Raw genomic sequence first — 26,801 nt, forward strand, 5'->3', positions numbered from 1 at the left:
CCAGCCTCCCCTAAGATTTTTAGCTTTATCTTTTCTCCTCTTATTTTCCTCTCCTTTCTCATATACATGTTTGTTCATTTAAAAAATCATTGGGATTATTCAAAATAAGAATAACTTTATAGGGGTCTTATTGTAATGCTCTTACCAGCCTCACCTCAGTCTCTAGTTTTAAAACACAAACTAAAACTTGCAGGTAATCACATGACAAATACTTAGGGGCACCTGGGTGGCTCAGTCAGTTAAGCGTCAGCCTTCGGCTCAGGTCACGATCCCAGAATCCCAGAATCCCAGGATGGAGCTCCATATTGGGCTCTCCACTCAGTGGGGAGTCTCCTTCTCCCTCTGAACCTCCTCCCTCTTGTGCTCGCTCTCTCTCTCAAATAAATAAATAAAATCTTTAAAAAAATTTTATTTTATTTTGTTATGTTAGTCACCATACATCAGTTTTTGATGTAGTGATCCACGATTCATTGTTTTCGTATAACACCCAGTGCTCCAAATTCTTAATTTTGATTTAGTTTTTGACCTTAATAAATTTCAGCTAGATGTCAGATAGGTTTTGTGGATTTCTTTACGCTCTTTGTTTTGGTGTATGCTTGGGTATGAGAGTGGTGGCAGGATCTCAGGGTGAGGAGAGAGGAGGGAATGAACTGAATAGTGGAGGGGAAATGATAAAAGGCTTTTAACACGCACCTAGGAGGTTAGTGGGTGCCCTGTCAAGTGCCTCCTTCCTAGTTACTGCAATCTCGCATTGACTGTGAGCTATTTTACCACTCTACAAATTACAGAAAATGGATAATGCACGTGATTCTTGCCCACAGAAATGCAGATTAATTATCTAGTGGAATGCAATTGCTGTCCTGTGGACAGACCCATTTTGCATCTACCTGTAAATCCATTCCAACATCTTATTTGCCTAAATATGTATGGTTCTTTGAAATTTCCTTTGAATTGGTCGGAACATCTTCCTGATACCCTCATTAATTAATGAGGTAGACAAAATCTTGGACAGATGTTCATTTTATAGATGCAGGAGAATTATGGCTTTTCCCCTTCTAAAATTTTATCATTTAACTAGTGGCCACAGAAGGATCTGGAAAATAGTGTATTAGAAAAATAAAATACTATATAAGTAATTCTACCCCACATTAACCAGAGAGTCTTTTACATAAATATATCATTTGGGGGCAAAAAAAAAAAGTCACCATACTTTATTGGTAATGATGCTGTTTTCTACATTGCCTCATTTATTTTGAATGCAATCTTCTTTTCTCTATTCTTTTTCTTTTGAAAAGTTGGTTCTCCTCCTGGTTCTGAGCAACCCTTGAAACATTAATGGAGTAAAATCTTTAGGAGAGGGTGGCTTCCTAAACCAAAGCTAGGCATTTTGGCATCTGAACTGAAGAGGCATTTAGAAACCTGAGCAAAAGAAATTGCTGTTGGGTGGGACAGAAACTTGGAAAATGGAACAGGAGACACTTTCTTTCATCTGTCTCAATTTTACACGCGATCAAAGACCTCATGTAAACTTCTTTAGTTATTTAGTGTCTCACAATAAAGTAAAAGATTTTTTCAAAACCCTCCAGAATAAGTCAACAAACAAAAACCTTTGGAAAGCTACAAAGGAAAGGCGACTCTTTAATTGAATCACTAGGGATTTTAGAATTAATTGTAAAACCCTTAACACCAAGACAACCTTTAAATGATTCTTTAAAAATACAGCTAGGGCACTAAAGTTTTGGGAGAACACTTACCCAAAACGGGCCTCTCCATTCACTTAGAACCACACCTAAATCATTCCAAATAAATAACAATCTAACTTATTGTGAAAGATCTTTAGTCAAGGATACTTGACCTGAATATGGAATTATGAAAATATTTCTCAACCGCTGTTGTTTGCTTACAACTCTCTGGAACTGCAAGTAATTCATGCTATGCAACTCATATTAAAGTCTCCAAGCACAATTTTTCAAAGGTGTCCGGGACATCACCCCACAAAACATCTGATAGCACCACTCTTTTTTTTCATAGGTTCCTCCAATCCTTAAGTATCACACGTGGGTTGTGAGAGTCTTTCATCAATGTAAAGTGATTCAGTAGTATAACCGATTCATAGCATAGACCGATTCCAGAAATTAAAATAACAGAACGCAATGAGGATTTTGAATCAACCACCAATATATCTATTTGAGAAAAAAATTCAGTCACCGCCCTGTCTGATGCTGACCAGTAACAAAGAAAGAAAGAAAGAAATACGAAGGAAGGACACAGTTCCAAACAGACTAAGGCAGTACTGGGAGAGCTATATATAGTGGCCTTTTCCAAGAAGCAGACTTCATTTTCTCATGATAATGATGCCCTTTTGAGTTCTTTGAGAAGCAGCTGGCCTCTGCAAAAATGCCTCTATGACTTTCTTGCAGAAACGCTCAGTGCTAGAAGGGGGAGAAGAAAGTCTGGCCGCATTAAAGGGCACATTCTCCTTTCAAAGAGACTTTATACTAGAAGGAAATGCTGTGGGGTATCAGAGTTCTCTGAGTTCCAATGAATCAGAGATTAAGGGGCTCTGTCAAGGCCCACAGCCTCATACTTGAGGACTCTGTTACACTCATCTTGCAGTGCTGACCTATCTTTCTCGATATGGTTCCCAACAAGGCATGAGAAAGAGTCTTACTAAAAGGAAGGACCTTGTGGACTGTCCAGGAGTTTGTTCTTCTTTAATCATAAGAGAAAAGCCAGCAGGAAGACAGGTAATCATCAGATTCTGAGGATCCTGGCCCCTATAGTCTCTGCTCTTCCCAACAAATAATACCCTCAACTATTTTGTTCCCAGCGGCATCCAACACAGCTGACCATGCCTTTTTTCTTGAATTATTTTATCCTTTTGACTTACACAACAATAAACTCTTGGCTTTCTTTTCCTTTCTGGTCAATTCCTTCTCCGTCTCCTTTTCTAGGTCTTTCTTCTTTCCTTGAACTCTAAATGTTGCAGCGCCTTGGAGCTCTGTTTGGTGCTATCTCTGATGTGTTCAGTGATTCTTGGTTTCATACACCACAAAGGTGTGGGCAACTTCGAAGTATGTAATCTCTAGTCTGGATGTTTTTGTCCCCTGAGCTTTATACCCAAACTTTTTTTTTTTTTTTGTAAGTTTTGGGCTTGGGAGGCATTTTACTCTTTGAAAGGAGTAAACACTAATTTAACATAATTATTTTATTTATCAAAAACTTATCCAGTGCTTCTTATGTGCCAGGCACTACTCTAAGTGCTTTATAAATAAAAGCTGTTAAATCCTAACGACAACCAGATAAGAACTATTATTACCCCCATTTAATAATTACTGTTCGGATGAGGAAATTGAAGTCATTCACACAGCTAGTAGGTTTCATGCTCTTAACCACCGTACATCGCTCTCTCTCCTGACTGACCACTTTTACTTTGATATTTCAAAGACATCTCTAGGGGCGCCTGGGTGGCTCAGTCGGTTAAGCGTCTGCCTTCGGCTCAGGTCATGATCCCAGGATCCTGGGATCGAGTCCCGTATTGGGCTCCTTGCGCAGCGGGGAGCCTGCTTCTCCCTCTGCCCGCCACTCCCCCTGCTTGTGCTTTCTCTTTCTCTCTCTAATAAATAAATAAATACAATCTTTACAAAAACAAAAAACAAAACAAAAAAACCCCCAAAAAACAAAGGCATCTTCACCAAAAATGCCCAAAATGGAACTCTTGATTTCCCTCCTCAGTGTCTCATTCCTCTTCCAGTCTTCTCCATCACAACAAATGATTCCACTGGCCATCCAATTGCTCGAGTACATATTTAGGAGTTATTCTTGACCCCTCATTTTTCCCAACTCCTTGCTTCCAAATGGTTCCCCAATTCTATCAATTCTCCCTCAAAAATGTATCTGAAATTTATTTACTTTTCTCCATCTCCACTACCACCACCTTGATATAACAACAACAACAATAGCTAATGTTTACTGATGTGCCTTAAGCCCTTTCTACGTATTAACTCATTACATAACTCCTAACATTGTTAGGAGATGGATGCTGTCAGAAATGTTGTGAAATGTGTAAAAGAGATCCTTTCAATGGAATGCTGACATTGCCTAGTAGACTTTTGGGGTGGGAGGTTGCCTAATTCTACAACGGTGTGAGTCTTTGTTTGTATTTGGCTAGACAGAAGTTTTCTTGTAGAGGGCTGTGATGACACAAATGTTTCCAGTCCATAGTGATGGAAAATTTTTTTCTGTTCATGTCAATGCAAAGGATTTTGTCTGGTAGAAAATACATACTTTTCTAAATCCAATTCTGATTTGAACAAGTTTTAACATCTCACTGGTTCCCTTAATGATTTAGGAGTTAAATAAAAATGTTGACATGTGCTCATTTTATATTTACATGGATCACAATTTTACCTTTTTGAAAATTATGTTTTAACAGTACTATTTTCATCCCAATTTTTAGATGATAAAATTGGGGCACAGAGATTTCTAATGCCATACTGTTAAAAAAAAAAAAAAAAAAGGCAGAATCAGGATTCAAACCATGGCAGTGAACTCCAGAATCCATGCTCTTTACCACGTCACCATACTGGCTGTCAGGCGGCCACAGAAGCCACAATCACTGAAGCTACTACCTCTCTGCACGACCACCCCAACAGCCATTGGTCTGTTTTCTTTCTCTCTTAGACCTTACCAAGCCATTCTTCTTGCTGTAGCCAGGGGGATCTTAAAATGTAAAGCTTTTAACTGTTTCTCAGTATACCCAGAAGCAAAGCCAAACTACTTACAAAGGTTACATTATACCCTTCTCCTTCTTCATTTCCTGCTCTTCTCCCCCTGGTCACTAGCCTCCAGGCACACTAGTCTTCCTCCTCTTACTTAAATGTGTGTAATTCTTTCCTGCCTCAAGAGTTTGGCAGGTGGGCCACTCCCTGGATGACTCTCCTTCTTTCTCTCAGCTTGGAATAACTCCCACTCATCTTCCAGGCCTCAGTTGACAAGTTTCTTCTCAGAGCAGACTTCCTGAAACCCCCCAGGCTTGCTGGGGCTCCTGTTAGACTCTCTTAGAGCCCCTCTTCATTTACTCAGAGCAGTTGTCAGCCTCTAAAAATCAAGTGTGAATCTTTATGTAATAACTATCTCCCTTACTATACCAAACCTCTATGAAGGCAGAACTTCACATAATAGATAATAAATATACACTTTTTAAATGAGTAGATACATAGAAGGGTAAAAGTTGGTACTGGGTTTGTTCTTGGGTCCAAAGACTGAAAGCAAGCTAAAGAGGCAATAGTCTTGAAACTCAAAGAAATTAAATCATACCTCTCTGTTCTAGGTATTGGCCTGAGCAAACAAAAAATTTTCCTCTTGTAGAAGTTTCTTTTGGTCTTTTAATAAAAGTTATTGTGCCCCCAAATTCAGTAGTGGGCTTCTCCATTTTATATTTCTTATAGCTGTTCTCAGGTAGTATGTGCTGGTCTCATTTTGTCTTGATGGGATATTAGGTTATCATGTAGCTTGAGGCAAGTGTAAATTCTGTGTCTATCACACTTCAATTTAATCTCAATAAAAATGATCTTTTCTAGAAGAAAAGGACTTGGGGCAGCTGTGAGCCGGAGGCTGCCTTCAGTGATTTATACATAACGCTGATCTCACATTGTCTTATCATATAAGCAGCTACCCCAGTGAAGGCTCTGCGGCATTTTGGAGTTGTTCCTATGTTAGGGGAACCCACGGAGAGCTCCTCTTTTTCGTCTACTCTTTAAAACTCAAGAAAAGATAGGCCACTAACTGTATGTAGCAGATACAAATGGAGCCAAATTAACTCTCTTCGCAAATAAAAAATGAGTCCATGAGTTGTTTTAGACCGTCTTCCTCTCCGACTGCTTTTCAGACCTATGCACACAGAGCATAATTTAAAAGTTGGATTTTTCCTTGAGGATAGGCTGATTATTTAAAAAGCCACATCCCAGGGACTCACATGCCATTATAGCTTACAATGCTATTAGTGCATCTGTAGTTCTCAACTTAATACCAGAATGGAGTTTTTAATGTATATCATTTCCCTGATTTTGATAAAAATCTAAAATATTGTAAACTCAGAATACTTTCCATGAACCGTTTTTTTTTTTTTTTCTTTCCATGGAGTGAAATTGGTTTATTTTGCAATTTTGTAAAGGTTTCTTTCCTTTAATTCAACAAGTTTGGCAAAGCTTTCCAATGAAAAGTTCAGTTCATTAAAAATGACCTTAATGGACTTAACATATATTGGTGGTGACAGGGTCCATACTTTATTTTGGCACACACGGATCCCATTAATTTGTCTTTGTCACTCTCTGGGGCTCGGCTGAGCAATAGTTCAGATTTAGCTTTCTCAAAGTAGCTACAGAATGAGCAATAAGTGGAGACGTTGGGAGGGGCTGACAAATTTAGAATTTCTTGGTTTGCAATAAAGGCTTTTCTAATGACTACATAAAAATGGCTCCATCTGCTCTGTTGAGTTTGTTACTGATTTTTCTGTCTCGGTGCGCGTTGGGAGCAATCTATGGGGATCAACTCTATTTAACCCAGAGTTGAGAGCGGATGCTTTTCCACCCAAGCATTTTCTAAACTTTCCTTATTAATTTTTGCAATTCCCTAGAGGTCCCTTTTTATTCACATAAAGGTAACTAAGCTTTGTCCTTTAGAATAAACTCCATTCAAAGTGTGATGCTTACAAGTGAATCTGGAAAAAGGCTCTGAAGTACAGCAGAGAGGCAAGATGGTGGTGTTAGTTCGGGCACCACTGGCTGAATTTTGGGTTGAATTGTACTTTTCTCTCACATACCAGTAGATACAACATCTGCCTCAATTTCTCCATATGTAAATAAGCAAGTGTTATACATTTTTATTCCCTTAAAGTTTCTCTAGGAAGATGCATGATGCTGGAAAAGGTCCAATCATCACCCCAGTTAACATGTATAGAGAGCTTCCTGCATACCAGGTACTTTATAGGTACTAACTTATATCTTTGTAATAACCCTATGTTTTAGGTACTGTTATTATGCTCCTTTAGCAAATGAGGAAACTGCAGCCAAAAGGTTAAGTGACTTGCCCAGGGTCTCCTGTTGCTAGTGGTGGATCCAAGATGAACACCGGGCTAATCTCTCACTAGAGCCCACACTTCACCACAGCTGGTGCAAGTTGCTGCCCTGCGTGGAGGTCTGATCAATAATTAAACTGCTTTTTACTTTGATCCCAGCAGGGCTGTGTCCTTGTTTGAGCACACAAACACACAGACTTACCCCTCACCAGCTCACATAGTTGGCAGCATGGTGTATCGAAAAAAATTTATATTTTAGGAAATTACCTATGGTTTCTGCAGCCTGTTCTCAACGTATAGGTAAGGATCGATGAAGTACATATACCGATACAAAAGACCTGGTCATTGGCTATGTGAAACATCCAATAATCCTTCCTCAAGTCCTGGTTTTGGAGTGAAAGATTCAAATAAGTTCTATCACAATCTGCCGAACATCAGTTCGTATCAACATCCCCCAAATTCTTTCCATGCAAATTGCATTCTTCTCTCATTTATGCTCAAATTTGTGAATTACCACGTCCTAGCTTAACTATGCTAATATTTTAATTCAGAGGAATGTATGGTGGTGGAGAGGATTTGGGAATTCAGTAAATAATTCTCCTACACTTCTTTTTAAATCCATAACACTATCACGCTGTGCATACCGAAACACCAAATTGTACTTTTAAAATACAGCTAGCTCCTTTGTTCAATCTGTGGATAAATGACCAATATTCAGCACTTTGGACACAATTCTATCATTCCCGTGATAATGCACTCAAGGTTCCTTGAAGGCAAGGACTACTGGGTTTATTTTTATGGTATTTGCAACTGGCACAAAGCTTGGCACAGAGCAGGTGACTTATGAGCAAATTTAGCTTCTTTCATTAGGAGATGTGAACACTTTAGCAGATCTATGGACTTTCCACAGTCATCTAACATACATAATCAGTCAGAGAACTTTTATTAAGCGTGCTGTTGCAGAGGATATGATGGAAGAGAATGATTTGGGTAGATGGGAAGGAAGACAGAAAGGAAGGAGTTGAAAGGGAGCGAGGTCATGACTATTGTGGGGGAAGGGCTGACTCAGTCTGGCCAGTATAGGGCTTTAGCTCTGCGATGTGCCAATTCTCAAAACTGAATGCTTTTGTGTTTTTTTCATCCTGTAATTCTAACGCTCAACCCTATTCTGCTTGAACATTCCTTATGTCGGTTTAATGATCTATAGATAGTATTTAAACTGCTTGATCTTAGATGAGATGAGTTTTGATTCTTAAGAAATAGATGTATATATGAGATATTCCTTTTATTTTCTGTGGCCTGAGATTCACGAAGAGAAAATAATTCAGGCACCTTGCATTGAGGATATAAACAGCAAAAGTATCTGGATCCATTACTAATGTTTGATTCCTTGAATATTCTTTGGGGGAAAATATAAAAACACGTGTCACACAATTAACATTTCGAGCCACTTTTTAAAAAAAAAATATGAATTCACATTCTTAACCACGGAGTTAAGCCATCCACATTCTCAGACAACTTTACTGGATATAAATATGGACTAATGTAAACATGTGCTTAAATATTATATATTTAAATACTATTTCCAACAAGGTAAACAAGGCATTTAATGACTCCAGGATCACCATGGCTACTCTTATTGCCTCTTCTTTCTGTATCTAATTCCTTGTGGGTTCTGTTCACCCAGATGCATGACAGGAATTTCCCTTTGCTTCTCATTGAATCGGCCCCATCACTAAGCTGATGCCATCTGGCATCCAGATATTACCGCTGCCTTTGGCCTCCTTGTGTTCCTTTTGCTTCTTCCTTTTTTTTTTAAAAAATGGTTTACACCGAGGTCATTTATGGCAATACACTTAAGGCCTGACTATTGTGTTGAAGCACAAAAATGTTTTCTTAACCATGCAATAAAGTTGTTAACTGAAAATCTGATGAGATACCCCAAGATGTTTTAAGGGCAAGATCAAGGCATACAGGACCACCCAATCCTGCTTTTGAGAGGATGGCAGCATGAAGGCTCTGCACCCGGTACGTGCCAATGTCTGCAGGAGGGCTGGCTGGTTGAAATGGTGGTGTTGGTTACCTAGTGTCCAAAGTAATCACCTGCTTCCTGTTGCTTCCTCGGAGCCATCCAAGCAGAACTCCTGGCAACTGAAATAAATCCGGGAGGAAATTGGCTTCCTTAGGTACCCAAGTAGTCCTCCCTCCCTCTTTCTGGAATGACTTGATTCAGAGGGCAGAAAGTAAAGGCAGAGCATCTGGAGCATCTAGGCCATAGCTTTTGCTTATGCCTCCCTTAACAGATGACGCCTTCCAGAGCACTGAGTGGCCTGTTAGTGGCCTGAAGGAGTTAAGGAAGTGAACAATTTCCTTCCTATTCCAAGTTGGATCAGGCTCATTAAGAAGGGCAGCTGATTAACGTCCTGTACAGCAACAGTAGACGCGCTGCCTTCACATGTCCTAGAGGACACCAGAGTTATCATTTTTGTTCAAGAAATGAAGCTGTCAAAGCAGTCGCTGTGTGTACTTGGCCTGAGATGGTTGTCATGTTTTTGCATATAACTCCACAAAGTAAGTTAAATATAGGAGATGGGAAATCAAGTCAGTAATGTATTTAGCTTCTACCTGATTAATGAAGACAATTATACTACCACACTGTAGTTCTGATCCCTCAGCAAGTAAGAGTGAGATTCTGAGGGCTTAATCTATTAAGATTAAGAAATCTATTCCCCATATATTTGTCAGTGGAAGCAACCAGCTGGACTCAATCTGACATTTAAATCCTAGAAAAATCAAGAAACAGACTCTTAATTATAGAGAACAAACTGATGGTTACCAGGGGGGAGGTGGGTGGGAGGAATGGGTGAAATAGGTGATGTGGATGAAGGAGGGCACCTGCCGTGATGAGCACCAGGTGATGCATGGAAGTGCTGAATCGTTATACTGTACACCTGAAACTAACATTAACACTGTAAAAAATAAAAGAAAATGATAGAAGAAAAATAATAACTTATGAAATCTAAAAAAAAATAAAATAAATGATGAATCCTAAATGATACTTTCATAGCTGGAGGCAAATTTAAAAAGACATACTTCACATAACAGCAAAAGAGAATTCCATCATTCCAACTGCCCCTTTCTAGTGCTGGAATGGCACGGCTCTCAGCCTCACAAGAATGCAACTCAGACCAGAATCTTATTATTTTTAGAAGTCCGTCTCTAACCATAATTCATTCTGTGTTAATTGAGTAGCATGGATTTCTATGGACTCCTTAGGAAGCATCTTCAGAGGCAAGTTCACCTTACTGTATTTATTTATAAGATTGTCTGTGCTTGATCAGCTTTCCTGGCTAAAGCCCCACATGACTTAGTCTCCGTTCAGGGCTGGATCTTGTTCACACTGTCCTGTCCAATGAGGAGAGACAAAAATACCTGGCTTAAATATTCTTGCTGCATGTTGTCAGACAAATCTGATAAAAACACGATCTCACTGATATGAGGAATTCTTAACCTCAGGAAACAAACTGAGGGTTGCTGGAGCGGTGGGGGTGGGAGGGATGGGGTGGGTGGGTGACAGACACTGGGGAGGGTATGTGCTATGGTGAGTGCTGTGAATTGTGTAAGACTGATGAATCACAGACCTGTACCTCTGAAACAAATAAGACAATATATATTAAGAAAAAAAAAGAAGATAGCAGGAGGGGAATAATGAAGGAGGGGAATCGGAGGGGGAGACGAACCATGAGAGACGATGGACTCTGAGAAACAAACTGAGTGTTCTAGAGGGGATGCGAGTGTGTGGGTGGGTTAGCCTGGTGAGGGGTATTAAAGAGGGCACGTTCTGCACGGAGCACTGGGTGTTATGCACAAACAATGAATCATGGAACACTACATCAAAAACTAATGATGTAATGTATGGTGATTAACATAACATAATAAAAAAAAAAGTTAAAAAAAACCCCCCAAAAAAAAAACCCAAACATGTGCCTGGGTCAAGACAAACCACGGCCACTAGTGAAAAATCAATTTGGAGGGTATGACTCTCCCAAGTAGGTTAGGAAATACTTTTTTAATATCATGAAAAGATATTCACCACGATATTCCTACCTTTGCACCGTATGAATCAAATACATCATAAATAAACCCATCTGTTGCTAGAAAAAAAAAAAACCAGTCAACGTCTGAAAGTATTTCTGAACAAAGCTGCAGCTTTATACAATGAATTCAACATATTAAGGGCATTACCATAACGTGACCTAATCGCGATACTTATTTCAGGTATTCTTTCTAATAGGTTTTATTTATATGTATTTATGTGTATATATGTATTTATTTTGATTTTTAAAAAGATTTTATTAAAGATATTATTTATTAGAGAGAGAGTGAGAGAGAGAGAGAGAGAGGGAGCGCACGAGCGGGGGGAGGGGCAGAGGGAGAGGGAGAAGCAGGCTCCCCAGTGAGCAGGGAGCTCAATGCGGGACTCGATCCCAGGACTCTGGGATCATGACCTGAGCCGAAGTCAGCAGCTTAACCAAGCCACTCATGCACCCTATTTCAGGTATTCTATGTGGCTGATATCTGCATGTGTATCTTCTGCATGGCATTTGGCTCAGTGGAACAACCATACTTGTACACGCTTCTGTTCTATAAAGTTTTAGTTATTTCTTGGAAGTTCAGTGTTTACTTTGTAATCAGAGTTTTTTTTCTAAACATACCTTAGAGTGGTTACTTTCCAACATATCTTTGGCCAGAGTGCTAATCAATTATTATTATTTTTTTTCATTTTGGGGTTATCACAAGCATCTAATATTCAATAACAGTATCTCCATATGCTAAAGATTTTAAGCTACTGGTTTTCCTATATTGTTTAATGAGACAGGCTGGTGATAGTATTTTTATTTTACATCAGGAGAAATAAACGATATTTACCGTTTTTACTGCAGAACTCTATTAGCTGGAGCCAAAGTGAGAGATAATAGTTCTAGACCATGATTTGTGCTTCTCTGAGCAGCTCAGAAGTGCCGGCCACAGCTTCTAAACATTACTATTTAATTTAAGCAATGTGAGTCTCTTTGGTCGGGGGGGGAAGGAAGAACTTGCTGACAGTATATCATTTTGTCATTATACTATGGAGAGTAATTATAGGTTGCTGCATACATTTAGAAACTAGTCTATGTGGTTTAAAAAAGAAAGAATTAAGACCATGCAAAATTATATTTTTTAAATTCAAAATCAATAAAAAAATAATGTGACATGTAGGACCTTTCCTAGGGTTCAGTGCGCTAAACATGTAAAGTGCATTAAGATGTGGAAACCATATACCTTTCATTACATTATTCTACAGCTGTCACTTATTTCATTTTGGTATAAAAGTAATTATTGTTCTGAGCATATTAGTATACATTTCCTTAACCCGGCACCAGTGCTCCAATTACAATCTACTTCAATTCAGATTAATCATGCCAAGATGGCAACTCCATTATACCAAGAGTAAAATTTAATAATCTAATATATGGCTATAGTTGCAATGGTGAAAACTATGTGGTTAACTACTTTAGGGATTTTATTAAGATTAAAGGTAAACATAATGCATCTTAATCAGACCTTTAGTGGAAAACGCTCATTACAAAACATGGTTGACAAGGGTCTATGTAATCTTTCTGCAGGGGCATTAAACTCCACTTAATACTTTCACTTGAGAGGTGTCTAATAATGGGAAAGACGTTAAGTTATTGATGTAAGATGTTTTGATTTAATTTCAACTTTATTATATTATTTAGCATCGGTTATAATGCGATACCGTAGATAGGATTATGCTTTAGACCAAACAACAAAATATTGTGTACAGGAGAGCAGAGTTTATTTAAGTAGAATAATACATGTCTGGTTTTAAATGTATCTAACCTAAGAATACGTATAAGGAACAACTAGTTCCAATTACACGGCATCTTTCTGTGTCTTAAATGGGACCTTAGTGGATAAAGAACTAATCCCCCTCCAAAATAAACTCTCTAGCCGCAAGGAGGCCTGTCCAGCCAGGTACTAGCAGGAGAGAAACAAAAAGCTTCAAGCCTTCATATATTCATGTAAAGGTTGCACTGTGATCTTTGAACACTGACTTTCCTCCAAAGTTCTGCAGTGGTTAGTGGCTTTTTTTTTTTTAAGTCATTTTTTCAAAAAGTAGAAAAAGGTGCTGTGGTAACCTCATAGTACAAAAATAATGTAGGTTTTGCTTATTGTCCTTTTAAGTCAGAAATGCATTGCCTAATGTGAAACCAAGTGACTGAAAAACACATTGTATTTCTTTACAAATGAACTTTGGTTGTACCAATCTGGATTTTGAAATTCTTTTCCAATCTTTTGCTGTTGAAGGTGTGATTCGGGGACACAATTTGTGGTCTGGCACACCATATCAGATTTAGATCCAAACAGGATGGATCTGAGAAAATTCTAAATCGCTTTTGAATATATAGATTACACTGTTAATTTATATCTCTGGTGAAATGTAAACTACGGGTTGAATTTGGAAACCATTTCATATCTTACATGCTGTACCCTGAGCTCCTGGAGGGTGAGTAACATGTCTTATGCACCAATGCAGAGCACAGAGCCTAGGGCTTCTATTAAATAAATTAATCCAGAAAATCATCACTCTGAGAAACTGCGTTGATCATAAATGAAACAGATCATTAAAGTGCTTTCCCTTATTTTTAAAAAATGATGCAGCAGATATACGTATCTAGTACAATTGATATATAGTTACTAATCAAGCAATCAATCAATCAATCAATCGTTTGTCTTTCTTCCTTGCTTCCTCTTTTGGAGCATCTGAAAAAATCCATGCCTGGTAGTCTTGCAAATTTCATGGCCTTGATAAAACTGAGCAGGTAAGGGACTGTGATCAAGTGGGGCAAAGATCGGTATCCATTTGATCTCAACCGCAGCAGGAAAGGGAGAAGAAAAGCTAATATACTTCCTCTGCCTGCAGACATATTTTATCTACGCTTTACATTTTGTGAGTGGCTATATTGCAAAGCTGGGATATAAGGAATGTGAAAAGCTGCCCAGACTTTCACATCAAATCTATGTTACATCATCAGAGGGAGCCTGGGCCTTCTCACCTTTCGCCTCTTAGAAAAGAGGTCAGATTTTGGAGAAGAGGGGGAGACACTCCCCCTTCATTTTCTTACTTCAAAACTGAAAAGTATTTAGAGAGCAAACATGCGATCACGTGTTCTGAGAAACACTTAGGAACTGATAAATCTCCAATGTGAGAGCCCCAAAGGCTCATTTTGACCCTTGGCAAGAGGATTACACCTGGTTCAAAACCCAGGGAAGCCACATTCAGTGAGATACTACATTCTTAAAACCGGTCAGTTTCGAAAGCAAAACATCTTGTGGTTTTAAAACTTACGAGGGCTCTTCTGACACAGCGGCTCCTTCTTCTAGCTCTTGAGCTTGTTTGTACCATGGAAGCTTGGCCTCTACTGGAAGCTTCTCTGAGAATTAAGTGCATGCATATAAAAGAGAAGAGGTTAGAACCAATTTGGAATTTTAGGGAAATTCTTTTCATCTCCTCACCAGTTCCTGATTTTGCACTACCTAGAAACCATGTTGATAACCACAAATGATGTTTTTAGGTAAATTTCTGTGTCTGGTGATGGTTATATCAAGAAAAAAGAATATTTTAAAATGTTTTTATGTTTCCCTTTTATTACATGGAAGAGCAAAGGAGAGTTTTTTTATTATGAGAGTCATAACTCTAGGAACACTGGCTTGACATGAATATGAAGAATCATCAAAGTATCTCTTCACTATTTCCTGTTAAAAAGATAGAACAATATCTTTTAAGACAAACATGAAGTGCAATAAATTATACTGTAATCCTTTAATAAATTCTGACTTGTTTTTCTTTTTTCCTTTTGGTGAAGTGTGATCTATTCCTTATTGTCACAAACAAACAAAACTGCCACTCTGAAATTCACAAAACACTGCTTTAGATCTCTGACTCATTCTGCACCACCCCAGGGCTCACGGACAGTCGGAATATGAGCAATCGAGGGTCCATAACCCATAATTTGACTGCGTCACCTATTTATCTAGCTTTTGGCCACACAATTCAGGACAAGCTTCCTAACTGCTTCCTGGGGGAAAAAAAAAAAAACAAAAAACCATGAAGGAGAAAAAGACAGAGGTTCTAACTGCTCCTACAGAAGTAAGTGCCAAGAGTCCCATTTTGACACATTTATTAGGATCATTTATAGGCATATTTGCCTTTATAGTATGAGCCAGTGAAGCTCTATCACTATTTTATGACATATAATTGTAAAGATGAAAGAAATATGTCTCTATATGCATACACCATAGAATTATACGGCATTTTAATGATGTTTAGAGAGCCAGACTCACTACTTAGTTGTGAAAATCCAGATTTTATTCTTGATAGTTAACCACAAGCTGCTTTTCTTTCTCTGAAGTGGCTTGGTAAAGACAGAGCTAATAAATAATTGACTATTTTAAGTTAGGGGCATCACTTCTTTTCTTCTAGTCAGAAAACAAAGTGAGTGAGAAACGTAATACTGCTAAGGCCAGAAGGATTTGCTAACACTTAAACACAGTGACACAGTACCCATGCAAACATCATTTTACAGCTAGCCCACGTCTCCCAACTAAGTGACTCAGTCAACCACGCCATATCTGACAGGGTGAGCTATTTCTGTTTCAGTGAGGAAGCATTCAGCTGGTACTATTAGGCATGTGATACTTTATTGTCTATTTGAAGCAGGATCCTGTCAGAGGTACTGGTGGCCTCTTCCTCCCGCATCTGAGGATGCCGATGATAGTCAGGAGTTGAAGATCACATGTGTGGAGAACTGACTATATTCCAGGCAGTGAGCTGAGCACCCTGTCTGCACTGTTTCTCATGTAATACTCACATGATCTCTGAGGTAGTTACTATTATTAGCCCCATTTTACAGATGAGGACACTGAGTCTCAGAGAGAGAGAGAGAGAGAGAGAGAGAGAGAGAGAGAGAGAGAGAGAGAGACGCATTTATTACAATGAATCAGGGTTTTGGGTATTTTTGCTTTTATTTCCATTATATCATTTAGATTTCATGACACCATTCACTCCCACCAAGGGCATCCTATAGTAAATAAAGAGCTACACTGTGGCTGATTTTCCAAGAAATGTAATGGTTAGAGAAATAAATTAAGAAGCAAAGGAAAGGGAGGAAATCCAAAGGGGGAGAAATCAGAGAGGGAGATGAACCATGAGAGACTATGGACCCCGAGAAACAATCTGGGGGTTTCGGGGGGGAGGGGAGGGGGTAACAGGGTGATGGGTATTGAAGAGGGCACGTGCTGTGATGAGCACTGGGTGTTATACTTAACTAATGGATCATTGAACACTGCATCAGGGACTAACAATGTACTATACAGTGGCTAACTGAACAAAATTTTAAAAAGAAGCAAAAGGGAATCATATTTAATATTAATAATAGGATAGCTTATAATAAGGAGTTCTCTACTTCTGATTGGTTTGTGACTTTGGCATTTTCTATTTCCTTGACACGGATGATAGCAATATCAGCAAAGAAGTCCAGTTAGCATGCATGCCAGTCTGAGAGACCCTGGGTAATTATAATAAATCTTGCTCACTCAGCAGAAATTTTCTAAAATTCACTTTTTATAAATTATTTGCAGTATCTCTTAAATTCTGATTTATTCCAGATTTCCATTTCAAATTATGATTCTGGAATCTAGTCTCATATTAATGTTTTAATTTTCAATATAGGAAGCAACGCCTTTCTGTTTCAGCAATTTGAAGTATGAAGCCTCCTAACGTACTTGATGCTTCCCAAAGTAGATACTCTTGGATTCACTGCATTATTTTTTTTTAATTTTATTTATTCATGAGAGAGAGAGAGAGAGAGAGAGAGACAGAGACAGAGACAGAGAGCACGAGCATGAGCAGGGAGAGGGGCAGAGGGAGAAGCAGGCTCCCCGCTGAGCCAGGAGCCCGACTGTGCAACTTGATCCCAGGACCCGGGGATCATGACCTGAGCTGAAGGCAGACACTTAACCATCTGAGCCAGCCAGGTGCCCTCACTGCATTACTTTTAACAGCAAGAAATGTGACTAGTAAATCACACATGTATTTCTCCAACATCTCTATAATACCTCCTTTTAAGCAGATGTAGCTGATAGTTTTCAGCCACAGTCATCAAACAGCTTTAGGATCCAGGGGAGAATTATGTAAATATGTAGTACTTAAGAATAATTTGCAAGCAAAACAAGTGGAAAGGTTTTTAGAAAGAGTTAAGTCCGCTTAGTAGAGTCTAAGCTACACGAAAGAGTTACTAAGAACACTCGGGATATTTAAAAAAATATCCCAAGGAGTTTCAAACAGTCCCCGAAGACACATAACAATGAAAAGACTGATAACAGAGCACCTGTTGAGTTACCTTTGGGTTTATAGCAGGGAGTAGGTATGACACATTCCTCTTTTATGTGGGGCTTCGTTTTGGGGCTACAACCGCCTGTGTGCATTCCACGATGGTCGATGCAGAGGACCACCCGATACCTGAGGCCCTGGCCACATGTCACGGTGCACTGGAAGGAGAATGCAAGAGAGAGGAGACTCATAGCAAAGCCTTGTTTACTTTGCCTCGTTTCTCACCTGAGACTCTTTAAAGGGCTGCTTTTAGGTAAGGACTCCCGGTGGATTTGTACCATTTCTTACCATTCATGGAGTCTTTGTTCTATTTGGCTATTTAGGGTGAAGCTGGCTGAAAATTAAATCACTTTCAATTTTTCAGATTTAGATTAGTTAGGCAACATTCCTTAAGCACCCACTGCGTGCCAAGTCCCAAACCAAGCAGCAAAAAGAAGGAGAAAAGAAACTGTAGAGTGTGTTCACTTTTGATCACTAACACTGCATCTTAACTGTATTTAGTCACTTTGCTAGCTCCCACATAGACATTAACACTTTGCAAACTGCCATCATAGTAAATTTGTATTGCAGCATGGCTGATGCGATTGATTATACTGACATGGTCAAAAATGTTTCAGGGAGTTGATTCAACGGCCAGATGTAGACGGCACCTCCAGTGCTTCTAGACGCCAGGGAGCAAGTCTAGATAGAGAGAAACGTCACAGCTCTGATCCTGCTGCCCCAAAGCCACATAGTGAAGTGAGAAGTCTTTTGCCGTCTCTGTGGCTCGGGGCACAGTGGTTTACCTCCTCATCTTTCTATCTCTTTTGCCATTTCAAACCTTTTGCAGTAGCAGCCAGGAAACCCCAAGTAACATATTATTTAAGCTGCTGCAACAGTTTCCCTAACGTTCTAGAATGTTCTGCTTTTAATTATCCTACTTCATCCTCATTCTAATTATTTTGCCATTTCCAGTTCATTTTTTTTTTTCCAATGAATAATACAGATAGTTTTAATTGGAATCTACTCAAACCCTTTTTGGATATAGACAAAGTATAAGAAATAAAAAAATAAAACCAAACCGTGGTCTACTGAGCTCTATCATCAGAGCAGCTTCTGGACATTCAGGATCAGTCATTTGGCCTCAGTGACTCTTGACAGACACTTGCCTCTCTTTGCCACTTGAGGGAATGTTATGAGCGAGAGAGGCTTCTCAAAGTGACTTGAAGTTAGGCATATTTACTCATTTACTTTTGGCGATGCTGGATTTGGGGCGTGCCTACATCAGGAGCTAACCCGGTACACCTCAAGAGAAGTGGGGAGCTGCACAGGGTAGCCGGTGGGGTCATGACGATGAGAGGGAAGAGTGGACTTACTCTCCTAATGAACAAAGAAAGAGGGCACAGTTACCGGAGACCACTCCTGTGCCAGCCATTTAGGACAGTCAAAAATGTTGCAGGGCTGCACGATGGGCATCTTAGGGGTGTACATGCATTTCCACTCTTCCACTGAGGTGACATGCCCCTGGATGTCCTCCTCCACACAGGAAACTGCCCGGCTCTGGATGCCCCCCCCACACGAGGAGGAGCACGCGGTCCACGGGGTGGCCTCCCACCTACAGAAGCAAGGGGAGTCATCAGGGCGGACATGCACATTGCCAAACCTCCTCAGTGACCTTTCCGACCAACCCCGTTCCCAGTGCCTATTGGGGCAATCGGGTTCTGAGAGGCTACAGTCAAGAGATCTGAAAGCCGTCTAGTGCCTAAGATCTGCTGAGTGAGAGTGAAAGATTCAATGTTGGCACAAGTGCTCTGAAAACCTTGAAGCTCTAAGCGAATGTAAGAAATTACTGTTTGGAGAGCTGTCCACAGGGCTACCCGTGCTGTCTGTAACCTAGTCCAAAGAGGGCTATTCAGTCCCTCTCCCTATAGTTTGAATATATATTCTGGGTATAATATTTATCTTATTTCGTACTTTGTAAATATATATCCTGTATCTATGTTATATATATATTTACTAAATCCCATTAAATATCTTTGTCAAGATTAAAACTGATTACTCACTTAAAGTTAATAGTTTGCACCTGGGCCGATACTTTCTCTTTTCAATGCAATACGTTGTCACTTCGCTTCTGGATACTTTTACATGAGAAGCTCATGAATGATCCAGGCAAACCAAACATTCATTCCCTCTCCCCTGTTTCTACAATCATCAGCTTTGGGACTACATGGGTGCAGCACAATTCTGATGTTCAAACTAGGCCATCATTACACTAAGGAGCAAAAGTAATAATGTGAGGCATTATCTTCTCATTCCCTAACTGATAAGGGATACTGGCAGTTAGCATTCCCCTGATAAAGAACTGTTGGAATTGTGAAGAAAGTTTGGTTTGGCTTGGAAGGCCGATGGCATCGGAATCTAAAGATACAGTTACGTAAGGGAGAAAATTGTAATATTATCAGTAACATTTAAGAGAATTCCATTGGGTTTTTTAGATCTCTACACAGCTCTGAAGCATTTGGGATCAGATGCAGAGAGAGATCTTTGCCTGATTCTTTTCTCTCCTCCCGCAGATTTAGAGAAGGTAGAATTTTTAAAAATAGAAGTATTGGGACGGAGCTTGTCTTTCTTGCATATATTCTGCTTGTGGATGAGGAATGCAAAGGAACTTTAAGATTTCTCTTAGAATTAGGAGAGAGATAATTTTAATGAGAGATAAACTAAATGTCACCAAGTTGATCTACTTGAAAAGTTAAATGTAAATATATTGCATGGGCATATCATGGAGACATCAATTATTCTGTAAGTAGGATTTCATGTATAGTGGGAACCTGACTTCTCTTCTGCACGAGCCTGGATATTGTGTGTTTCCCAGTTAACAGAGGATTTTCCTCCACATTTTCTCTGCACTGTTTGAGTCTAGGCAACAACTGTTCTCTCTACTACCAACAGCTTAAACACGCTGCCAAGTACAATATTTTCCTATGCATATTTCCCCGGGAGAGACAAAAGAAAATGCTATTATGGGGAAACTGAGGCCCTCTGTTTAGCCCTTAGGAGACTTGCTGAGCCCTTTCAAGAGAACGAAGCAGCTCTGTAGAAGGCCTCTCTTCCAAAAGGTAAGACCGATTCTCATTTATCTCCATGTAAATACCTGGAGAGCTTCCCTCTGGATATGGATAACGGGTCTGATTCCCACTGAAATTGGGCTGAATATATAAGTACACATTCATGTTAGATTTGATCTGACAGTGAAGTGGGACTATGTTTTTGAATGTACATTTAGTCTCTTAGAACATTAAGATGCCGTAAAAAGAGCACACTTTCTAACTGGTACTCTAACGTACCTAAACTTGACCCTTCTAAAGAGAGAGTGATTAATTTCTGTCTCAACATTTGGACCTGACCCATAGCGTAATTTCACAAACAGTAATAAGTATCCTTTTCAGTGTCAGTGATCACGGAAAGACAAATGATGCTAATAGTATTCTAAGAATTTTTAGTATGGGTCCATCTTACCACTATAGTTCTATATGTGAAAAATTATTGTGTGAATCCTGACATAATAATAGGGTTATGTGGAATTTCAAGGCAAAACATGTCTGAGTGCTTCAAAGAAAGTATAATAAAAGCTGAGAGAAGGCATCAGTTAGAATATCTTAAAACAAGGACCAGGTAAGTCCTTGGCGGGGGGGAAAAAAGCACATATCCAAGATTCCTGTCCTGGAAGAATAAAAAATGAGTTCATATATCACATATTTTAACTCCAATGGCTTTTAATTTTTTAAACATGTAGTGTGTTTAGTTTAAGAAATTCTCAAAACTAAGAGTGATGTGGAAAATTTGTATATTTTAATTATGAATTAATGAGACTCCATTCTTCTATTATGTTCGCATATGTGTTCCAGTCAAAGACTGAAAGCAAGAAAAAAAATCTAAAAATTCATTAACTGGGCTTTGTCAAACCTATTTAAATAATCAATATGTAAAGCCTTCTGCCTTGATCAGAAGGTAGCTGCCATTTGAGAATCATTTTTGAGCCTCAGTTCTTAACTTTGGGTCATTTTTGAGACTCAAGTCTTCTTGGAAAAACATATTTGCAGAAATTCTTCCCTTTACTAAGATTTTATCAATTAAGCAGAATATCTAACTTTAGAATTAGCTCAGTGACAGAAGTGCAAGGAGTATGAAATACAGTCTGTTTATTTGCGATTGCCCCTTTCCATTGTGATGCACAGACAGGCCAATGTGTACACAGGATAACATTAAGGAGGCTCATTTCAATCTGTCATTGAGAATACTGGGCTTTTGGCATTTGGGGGAAATCAGACATATAAGAAATGAAGTTTAACCTAAGACGGGCATCAGTCATACCAGAGAAATATAAATAAGAGAGATCATAGATATGAAAGAAACTTAGGAGTGCTATTACAAGAAAAACATAAACTTGACATTGCTCACCCCTGACACCCAACTTTGCTTTTATTGTAAAATATTCTGGGGCTTTCCCACAAACAGATATGTGTGTCCTGTGGATACTTATTCTACAGATACAGAAACTGAAATGAAATGAAATCTTGGTTCAGTTAACTTAGTCTTGTTATATTTTCATTCCATTTCTTTTTGTCAAGAAGCATTTACTATAGAAGTTTGGTTCTGGATCAAGCCAGCAAAATGATCTATCAGTAGCATCCTAAAGTCATGTATCATCTTTATCAATATAGTCATAGAAAAGGGGGAGGGAGCTGATTAATGAGGTAAACCCTTAGTGGAAGAACTTAAAAAATACCCCCAAACAGCTCTACGGAGTATAAATCCAATGCCCCTCTCTACATGCTACCATTAGGATGGTGAAAAGTGAGTTCTCTACCAGTCACTGGAAGTAGTTAAGTAGAGGCTGGATGACAGCTTGTGCTGGTGTACATGTATTAATCTAAATATCTGTCTGTGTGTACACCGCTGTGGGACTACATATGCACTAAATGCACATATCTGTATATTAGTGTAAACACATACATGTATACATGTAGGGTGTAAGGGTGTGATTGCTTGGAAGGAGTACGACAGGGAAGCACTTCTGGGGAGCTGAACTCAACGACTTCAAGGGCCCCTGTTTGGATTCCATTTCATGAAGCTTTTGTAGATTTTCAATCAAACTTTGTTTTATTTTGCAGTTCAGAATAAAATTATTTTCTAGGCTTCGTTCGGTTTGAGATTCAGAAAACTACCATGGCTTATTTGCACCATTTGCGATCTGATGGAAACTCTGGGCTCTAAATAGCAGCTGATGCCCTAGAGTCCAAGGGAGCGAAGAGGACTCCCGTCCTAGAGTCCAAGGGAGCAAAGGCGTCTCCTAGCACAGGGGTTCCGTCAAGCCCGCTTCTAATTTCTGCTGCCTGGGGAGCTGTTTCCAATGTGGGAGACCATATACTCAGGAGCTAGCATATTTTTGAGCCTCTCCAGTTTTCGTATGAATATATCAATAAAGAGAACAAGTTCCCTTAAAAGTTCCTCACTTTCATGTTTTTGTCTAGTTAAAAAAAAAAAAAAGACTGTACTTTAAAAAGCAACACAGTGCATGGAATTGGATGTTTTGGAAAAAAAAAATGTCCCCCAAATGTTCTGAACAATAAGGATGGGAAAACATTGCCTTTTGATCCACAATTATAATTTCTTTGGAACACAAAGAAGATCTTTAAAGCCCCTCTGCAGAGTGGTATGACATCTGGAATCCCACATTTGCGGTACTGTGATAATACTTCAGGCTGTGTTTCCCTAACAGTTAGCAACAGGGCTTTAATGTCTAGGGTCCTACTGCAGAGAAACAGAAGAGGACAAAGGGAGTGAAACAAAGACACAACATAACCCGTACACTGTATCTAATCAGAGTCAATGACTACGTCCGCTTCAGTGTCATAGGATCCTATCTTAAAATGGTTCTTGAATGACAAGCTTAGAGTCTGAGCAGCCCAGTACTATCCAGAAGCAGAGCTCAGGATGGGTTGCAAAATATACTATCTACCATCTTACTTTTACAGAAAAACACACAATCTACGTCTACATAGATATATAAAAGAAGCAGAAGGCTGGTTTACTAATTCTAGCATCAGGATGGTTGATTTACGTACCGAGGAAGGGGATGGTAGAGGTCATAAGGCATGATCTGCTTGTATCCGTCACTGTTAGGAACAATAATGCCAACCCTCTGAGTAGAAGGTACACACAATAAAATAAACACTAAATGATTACATTATACAAATTTTGTTAGACAAATGCAAAACAACATTAATATATTGTCTCTGAAAACAACACTACAACAGTTCAGTATCTTTATACTAGCATATGCATGAGGATGGGGCAAGTTCTTTGAAAGGGCACCGTTTACTATAATTAGTTCTCTGATCCAAGCAGGAAATACCACTGGGAAGGGTGGTGGCAAGAAAACTTGGCACCTCATCATTAACTATGACACAATAAGCTTGTAAATGTTCTTTAATCCCCCAAATTATACATCCTATGAGGTCATTATTATCATCATTATTAATGTTACTTCCAGATGCTCAGCAAGCAATTACAGTTACTGTCTCACTCCTGATGAAAGAGAGAGCTCTGTATAAGAGTCTGTACCTGGGGATCGACAAAACTCTGGCATGTGCATTAGCAAATAGGTTTCTTCTCTTGGCATATCTAAAGATTTTAGTAAATATCTAGAAAGCAGTCACTGGGTTATTGCTATAAAGGGAGGGAGAACTAGCGAATGTAGTAGGCAACTAGCAACAAAAGCAAGTTTCCTACCAAAATAAAGGCAGGGCAGTTAAAATAGATAAAAAGAAATGAAAAATCGTTTTTGTGGTCTATAGTAATGTGATATTATGTTAACTGCTATTTCAGCAGTGGTTGTGATGGTTGTGACTGTTGTTAGTGTATCTAGTGCCCTGGGAAACACGTGAGATTCAGAGATAGAGCCTAAACGAGCCATAAGAAATGACTTTATAGGGTGTATGGCTAATGGATTCACAAGAAATGATACTATAGGCTGTGCGGAAGTCCCCAGAGGCCTTATGTACTCTAATAAACTACACTGAACTACCTCACTGATTTCAACTAAAGCTTCCAACTGGCAAGATTTTCTTGCAGCGTCCCCTGGCTTGTGGAATATTTATGACAAATTGGTCTCAGATAAAAGGGCTCTTATAAAAGACCCTCCATCAAGAGTGGGAGACAGAGAGAGCTCAATACACAGCTGTCACGCTGGGACAGAACATGGTAGGGCAGGAGCAGAAGATACTTATTTTGCAACTGACAAATGATAGGAAGTCTCTCTTTTGAATACGGAAGGAATTCATGTATTCTCTATGTATTCCTGGGAGAAATGGATGGGTGCATATTTTTATATATCCACATTTGATGTAAATGTTGATATTTGTATTTAAATAAATAAAGGCTTCAGTTTTAATCTCATTCTCTGATATAGCATGGCATAATATATTCTTTTTAGATGGCTAGCAAATCTAAGCTTTTGGGTAAAATGGGTGAGCTCGGTGTACTATGGATCAGACAGATAAAAACAGCACTGACTGGAGATCATCATAAATAAGGGGGGGTGATAAAGAGGGTAGTTTCTGAAGAAATGACTGAAAGGTACCAGGATACATGAGAAAAATTAAATTTAAAAGACAATGGGAAACAAAGCTACGAAAGATAGATTTCTATTCCCAGAGAGAAAACCGTTGGCATACTAATTTACTTGTTTATCTTACATGACTAAATTTTCTATATTTATCTGTATGATTAAAGTTTTTGTACTCATTTGCATGGCTAGATTTTCATTGTGTATGGATGGGCATTCCCATAAAATAACAATATTCATGAAACTGGATGCTGCCTTTTGAGGAAAGTCAAAATCCCACGGCTCTCACAGAAAAATGGAATGAGTGCTAACATTAACGTTTTCTCCTTGTTTTTCCAAGTTAGAGAAACGTCCCTTCTTTTCTGCCTTCTTCTGACAGACAAACTGAATGTGAAAGGCTGATCCTATCTTTTATTATAATCATGTGATCTCTTTCCAATAATTCTTGTGTCTAGTAATTAAGGGCATTTTCTTTTTCAAAGAGCTATATTTTTAAAGAATTCCAACCTTCCAAAGTTCTTCTAATAACTTTGGATATACACCTAATAGCAGTTAATTGAGAAATCACTGAAATTGACTTTGCAGTTATATTTGAGCTAACCCTAGTATTTTTACTCATGCCTACACCACCTTCTAAATGAAAAACAGTTTGTTGTCGTCTCTTCTGAAAAATTTTATAGCTATGATTTGTTATCCTCAATATTTGAATGAACTGTTACAGAGCTCTGCCAATTGATTTATCAGCTGATGATATTTAAAATGGAGGCAATGATATTGAAGAAAACAGGCTAGAAGAAGGGAAATAAAAGGGAGTGTATATAGAATTCAAGATGTTGGGCTTTGCTTTGGACTGATTTAGAAATTGTGTTTTTGTTTGCACAAGGAGCTTTAAACCTGGATTCAGCAAAACTATAGCTATATTTGTCTTTCTATGGCATGGGTCATGGTGAAGACTCATAAAATCATTCTATGGCACCTGTGAAAACAGAAAGATATCAAAACAATGGTGCTCTGTCCAGTCTTGTTAATGCATGCTCATGTGCATGGGCTCTGCTCTCTCTAGGGGTTCATGCCATGGCCCTGGCCTTTCACCACACTGTCACAGAAGGGTAGGCGCTGTGGCCTAAATGTAACTTCCTATTGCTTACCTTTAAGACACTTGATCTTTTTCTTAGGCAAAGTGTACATATTGAAGAATGATGAAAAGGATGCCATTCAGGGACTTTAAGAAGCTCTTCCCATGTTTAGGTCGTGTGTGTGTGTGTGTGTGCGCGCGCGCGTGCGCTTGCATTCAGACATGATAGGTGGGAAGTGGTGAAGGAGGCAAAAATAATTTTAAAAAAATGATCACAAGAGGGGGGTGGGGGGATGGGTTAGCCTGGTGATGGGTATTGAGGAGGGCACGTTCTGCATGGAGCACTGGGTGTTGTGAACAAACAGTGAATCATGGAACACTGCATCAAAAACTAATGATGTAATGTATGGTGATTAACATAACAATAAAAAATAAAAAAAATGATCACAAGAGAAGATGTAAAAAACAGTTGGTTTGGGGTAAAACCATGCATTCTTCATTGCCTTAACTATTCTGATCCCTCATGCCCTTCTTACGCTGGGCAACGACTGGACACCGCTGGACTCCCCACCACCAGGGATTG

General features: G+C 39.0%; 1 protein-coding gene across 1 annotated transcript in view; it reads right to left on the reverse strand.

The window, feature by feature from the left end:
- Positions 1-26,801, reverse strand: part of ADAMTSL1 (ADAMTS like 1) — a 406,966-nt gene that overhangs the window by 204,339 nt on the left and 175,826 nt on the right. Inside the window, exons 10-13 of the mRNA XM_027616409.2 lie at positions 23,642-23,692; positions 18,924-19,128; positions 17,545-17,692; positions 14,493-14,577 (exon numbers count right to left, since the gene is read on the reverse strand). Of these exons, the coding sequence (XP_027472210.1) occupies positions 14,493-14,577; positions 17,545-17,692; positions 18,924-19,128; positions 23,642-23,692 (489 nt within the window). The remainder of the gene's footprint in view (positions 1-14,492; positions 14,578-17,544; positions 17,693-18,923; positions 19,129-23,641; positions 23,693-26,801) is intronic.

The sequence above is a fragment of the Zalophus californianus genome, chromosome 13 (assembly GCF_009762305.2).
Source record: "Zalophus californianus isolate mZalCal1 chromosome 13, mZalCal1.pri.v2, whole genome shotgun sequence".
Classification (NCBI taxonomy): Eukaryota; Metazoa; Chordata; class Mammalia; order Carnivora; family Otariidae; genus Zalophus; species Zalophus californianus.